The sequence below is a fragment of the Coregonus lavaretus genome, assembly GCF_964263955.1.
Source record: "Coregonus lavaretus genome assembly, chromosome: 9".
Classification (NCBI taxonomy): Eukaryota; Metazoa; Chordata; class Actinopteri; order Salmoniformes; family Salmonidae; genus Coregonus; species Coregonus lavaretus.
The window spans coordinates 26,238,260-26,244,315 of NC_139996.1; the positions used below are offsets into that span (position 1 = coordinate 26,238,260).

At 38.7% G+C, this 6,056-nt stretch overlaps 1 protein-coding gene across 1 annotated transcript in view; it reads left to right on the forward strand.

The window, feature by feature from the left end:
* LOC311134482 (choline/ethanolamine kinase-like) overlaps positions 1–5,653 on the forward strand; it is a 28,080-nt gene extending 22,427 nt beyond the window's left edge. Inside the window, exons 8-11 of the mRNA XM_084168169.1 lie at positions 357–465; positions 2,676–2,782; positions 3,127–3,208; positions 3,468–5,653. Coding sequence (XP_084024295.1) covers positions 357–465; positions 2,676–2,782; positions 3,127–3,208; positions 3,468–3,524 — 355 coding nt within the window. The 3' untranslated portion in view covers positions 3,525–5,653. The remainder of the gene's footprint in view (positions 1–356; positions 466–2,675; positions 2,783–3,126; positions 3,209–3,467) is intronic.
* The last annotated feature ends 403 nt before the right edge of the window (positions 5,654–6,056 follow it).

Below are 6,056 nucleotides of genomic sequence, written 5' to 3' on the forward strand. Positions count from 1 at the left end.
TCAATTACATTTACAGTTTAGTCATTTAGCAGACGCGCTTATCCAATGCAACTTACAGGAGCAATTAGGGTTAAGTGCCTTGCTCAAGGACACATCAACACATTTTTCACCTAGTCGGCTCTAATATTCGAACCAGCGACCTTTCGGTTACTGACCCAATGCTATTAACCACTAGGCTACCTGCCGCCAATCAAAGGCACAAACAGCTTGGTGGTAACAGCATTGATTAAAGTATGTCTCTATAAGTAAAAGGGACAGGTCTAAGTACTATGCTATCCATATGTAGCGGCGATTGACTCAATTTCTTTATGATTGTCATCTTAGATTGTGCTGCAATGTGTTTGTTGTTTGTTTAGGGGTTTTGACTTTGGGAACCACTTCTGTGAGTGGTGCTATGACTACACATACAACCAGTGGCCCTTCTACAAGTGTACACCTGACAACTACCCCAGCAGAGAACAACAGGTGACTACAACCTCTACCACACCTATTGTATATCAAAATACCCTCCAACATCATGCAAACACATTGGCCGAGTGCGAATACCCATGCTAGCGTACTACATACTTAAACTGCATACTATGTACTCATTCTCGCATACTATTTAACAGGTACCGTTTAGTAAAAAGTATGCAGTATGCCACGGCCGTAACGCAGTAGTGGCTCCTGACTGTTTGAGTAGGTGTGATAGGGCAGAGTGCTGGTGGACTTTTCCAAATTCGATAGACATGCATCGCATTAACCAGTCTGATAATAGCTCATTTCCAATTCGATACATTTCTGTAAACTCTGAATAGAATAGGAAGAGTTATATGCCTACTCATGCTGGTTATAGGCATCACATTCAACCTATACCATAGCCCATCTATCCTATTTAAAAAGAACTGAAGACTGAAACAGATAATTTGGTTCCATTTCAACATGATTTATTAGTGAAACCAAAGTGCTGTAACATATATAAATTAAATCAAATAGCCTAGTACACACACCAAAACTTTTTAAATGTTCAAATCAAAAGGCTATTGCACAGAACAATGTGGACAGTCAGGTGAATCGCTAATTCAGAACCGCTGGACAGCAACATAATACACTAAAGCACTGATTATTGGGATCAGAATGACTGCTAAGGCATGATCCATAAATGTAATAATTAAATGGGTAGCCTAGCCTACAAAACTAAAACAATCCATATGTTCAAATCAAAACGCCTGATTACCATGACATCAATAACGCAGCCAAATCCTGAGTCCCCGGTGCCGACACATTCAGAAATCAAAAGATGGTTTTGCATTTAGTTTAAAAGCTCTGACGTAGGCCAAGAGAACAAGAAACACTTTTCAAAGCCGAAATGAGTATGACATCCGGGCATTTAAAGTGTGGCATTTCTAAATGTGGCATACTATTAAACATTCTATTTTCGCATACTCAAACGGCCTACTATTTAGGACGCAAGTATGGGTATTTGGACACAGCCACTTTCTCTCATGCATACTTCTTCTCCCCATTATCACACTCTCCCTTTTCTCCCTATGAACTATCAGTATGACATTTCTCTCTTGACTTTTCTTCTGGTAGGAGTGTGACGCAAAGGTTAGCATCCATACAAAGGAATGCAGTTAAGGTGAATTTTAGGTATAGTGATAATTTCTAGATCAATGGGCGCGTTCAAGCAGATCCATTTTGTCTAGTTGGTTACCATCGTTAGTCACCGCCTTTTAAAAGTGTGTTGTATTATGGGGATAAAAATTGTCTGACTTGTACCTACATGTCAACTGCACATGTTTTTTGTAAATGTTTTTGATGAAGTCGCCTTCAAGCTGCTGCAGTTGCTTCTCACCAACTGCACCGTACAGCCATCGCCTGGCTAGTGAGAGGCACTATTTGTCAATCAATAATTAGATTGTGGTTGACCCATGCAAACATGACCTGACTGAAACAGGAACCAACTTTGCCGTTATTCTAAAGGTACAGGGGATACAAATTAGTGTGATATTTGAGATCTCTCTCTAACCAATTAATTGTACACTTAAGTTTTCAGTTTGTGAGTGTGTGATATAGGGATATAGAAACTTTTATTACGACATTAATAAAGAAAAACCTTTAAACAATAGCAGCTATGTTAACACTGCCATGTTGATATGAGCCTTGCAATTGGAAAACCTCTACAGTGTCCGACTTTCAGCTGTCGCAGATGCACCTGCCCCGACTTCACTCATCAACTGTCTACAGTCGGCTTCGTTAGCCTACTCAAACATACCCATTGTCTGTCATCAGTCACTATGACATGTTCATGATTCCACCACAGAAATCCTTACGATGAGCACAACATGTCACGTTCACTGTTGGTATCCCAATCTTACAGCATTATTCAAATAAACACACTGTAGCTAGTGTAACTTTTTTAACCAACCACACTACCAGTAGCCTCAGTGTATATCTATTTTTCCTCCGTGTGTGACGTACTGTATGTCTGTCCAGTCTTTTTCTGACCACATCTAGTGGAAACAAAACTATGCATGCACATTTCCAGAACTCATGAAGTCAGCTGGTCTAATACAATGACACAATTGCCAATGCATTATTTTCAAGTTATTGATACAAGCCAGGGAACTTCATTTATAGATTAAGTCTATGTGGCGTCCCTCTTCTCTGAGCGAGTGTGTTTATCTCTGCAGCTGCATTTCATCCGTAACTACCTGGTGGAGACAGGAGGCTATTCAGAGAGCACCATGCACGAGGACCAAGCTCGAATAGAGCAGCAGATGCTGGTCGAAGCCAATCGGTAGGACACAGACTTCTACCACATATTAATCCAAAATGGACAGTTCACTCATAAATCAAAGATTGATTTTCTAACCTTAAAAGTAGTCTACAATATGTGCTCTGTTTTGTAATAATAATCATAATTGATTGGATTTATATATCGCTTTTCCACCTAGGTGTTCAAAGTGCTTTACATAATAAGAGGGAAAACTCACCTTTACCACCACCAAGGTGGTGCTTGCTTTTGAAAATGTCTAACCAGCATTGATTTTGGTATGAAATGTTCACTGCTACTGTATCCACATGTACAGTAAGTAGCCAGTCCGTTGGCAGTTAATTTAGGGTTGAGTGATTTTTCCACAGGTTTGCCCTGGCATCTCACTTCCTCTGGGGCCTGTGGTCTATCATTCAAGCCACGATATCCAAGATCGAGTTTGGATACATGGTAAGTACATTAGTAGACTTTACTTCACATGGTGAGATAGACTTCACCTCACTAGAATGAAACAATACAATAGAGCTTCAGCATACTGGAACATCGATTAATGTCATCCGCATGACATTGTAGGTGTTTTATGGTCACTCCCCCTGTCTCTCTGTTTATTTGCGGAGTGAGTTGTTCTATGACCTGGATAAACAGTGCTTCCAAAACACATGATCCGTCTCAAAGTTTACACCTGTTCATTTGACTTCTGTCGTTTCAGGACTATGCCCAGTCTCGATTTGATGCCTACTTCAAGCAGAAAAAGCTATTTTCCTAAATCGTTAAAAGAACAGATTGACTTCAATGGAATGTACTGTCATTTTTATTATTATTCCTGTACTCAACTGTCCTGATGGTAACATAGCAGAAACATAATTAGCTAGGCAGATTTGTTAAGTGTTGAAACCAAACCAAATAAGGGGTAAAAACGCCCACTGAAGAGTCTTAGGTGGCTTTTTACAAAATGATCCATTGTTTGAACTTGATATTTATAATATACCACGACCCTGTCCATCTAGTAGCATCCAATACGTTGCTCTGCCTGAGAAAATTAACAGTGAAGCAGGGACTTCGCTGCAATCCAACAAAATGCACTTATCCACCCCTACTATGAAATGTGAAATTCTGTGAAAATGCACAGCAAAAAAGCATGTTTACATTAGTTACCATCTACTGGTTCCATACATTTATGTTTCAAAACCTGTAGTCAGATTCTTCTGTAGTCATGTGCTTTCTTTTACAGTCATTCAACTCGGCTTCTTTTTTTACCCCACATCGTAATTTAATTGATTGTTGTACTTCAATACACCCTTGACAACAGGGTCGAAATATGCTCATTTTGTGCCGTCTGTTTTCTTTCCATGACTTGTTTGTTAAATGTCTGTTCTGTGCATGGACACAATGCAGCATGGCAGAGAATCAAGCTGCATATCAGAACTCTGATCATACTGTAGTTCTGTTGCTTTGTAGTACAGTAGGGAACACAGACTGATGGCCCTATTCATAAAAATATTAACCCTGTGGAAAAAAGCACATGCTCAATTGCATAGTAAGTGAAATATGTTCTTAAACAGGATGTTGTTTTTTTACCTTTCTCTATGACGGGTTCTGATTGAATTGGGCTTAAACTCCATGTATGACCTGTCTGTTTTAGCATTCTCTCTATTCAAACTATAAATAGAGGGGTTGCAGTTGTCAGAAATCACCTAGCAACCACACCAGGCGCCATGTTGGAAGACCAGTCACTGTGGTGGAAGAATGGCGCAGCCTGCTGGCTGTTTGTGAACATGTACACTGCATTGCACAGCAAATTATTTCTTAGCAAGGCAATTTGTTTTCTCAGCTACAGTTTGTTGTGTCTTGGCTGCCAAATACAGCACAGAAATTGACCATGGTGATGAACCAAGTAGTTTTAGGCACTTTTATCATGCAGCTTGGGGTTGCCACTCAGCTGTTGTCAGAATAATTGATGCGGTGGTCTTCCAACATGGCTGGCAGGAGGCGTCGTATGTTTTAAGTCTCTAGTGTCATTCTACCTCTTCACAACAATGGGGGTCATTTTACACATTTTATGTTTGTATGACAAACAAGCAAATGTAGGCATGAAACTAAATGATTAAAAAAGGAACATGTTTTGATTATAGACAATGAAAGCTTATTGCACTACACTTCTCAGAGGAGAGCAGCTCATGAAAATAATCATCTCTGTTTATATATAGCTTTTGTCTGGCTTTTATGATGTCATTGCATTCTGACTAGGTTTACCTTTCATTCTAAAGCTGTTCCATTACTAGTAAACTGGTATAGAACTGTCTGTCACGGTTTGACTATGCCCAAGGTTTGGATGTTTGTTCTTTTCCATTTCAGACCAAGAACCACAATGGTTAAAGAAAGCTGTCCATAACTTTGAACAACAGATTTTGCATCTGATTTAAATGTGCATTTGGCTCCTGTGTGTGTCTGCCTAACATATTATTAAAACCAAATGTAATATCTGCATGCTTTTGGTATTCAGATCCAAAGATTATGAAAATGGGATCATGTTGAAAGAAATTTATTTTTTTCCTTGGAATGGCAATCATTTGAACACGTGAAAATGTTTTTTAGTATAATTTGTTTTAATTTATTTAGTATATTTGTTTGCGGAGTGAAGTGCTCTTTTGTTTTGATGTGAGTTATAATAAAGTATGACCTGTGACTTTACCTTTGGTATAATATCAGAATTAGAATGTATGCTGTGGATGTAGGCCAATGTTCGATTTGCTAGCATATGAAACTGCCTAGTTTAGAAGCCAGTGCCTCATCAACTAGCTAAATTAAGTAACTTTCTTTCATTACACCTCAATCCTGTCCAAAAGCTGATGTGTAAGTATTATAACTGAACTGCTAATAAATATGCTGATTGAATATGTCTTCATTTATTGATGATTAGAAATTCAATAGAATGGTATGGCAACAGTTATTTATATCTTATATCTATACTGTAGAATAGCAATACATTTTCAGGAACCGGAGCTCCCCCTGATGGTACAATTCATAACAGATTTAGGGAAGTCCTATTTCTGACTTGCAGACTTGGTCCATTTCAAATTGATCCCTGGCTTCAAGGCACTTTATGCCAGTCTGCAAAGATTGGAGAGATATTCAATATGTCAATAGCTGCACCTCTTAACTAGGTGGTAGTTTCACTATATCACTTACATCTATTCCTTACTTTCAGTGCAAAGAAGGTAGGGGATATGGGGAGTACCATAATTGTTCAAATGTATTACATAATTATTCAAAGAATTATGCAGATTTATTTTGACTA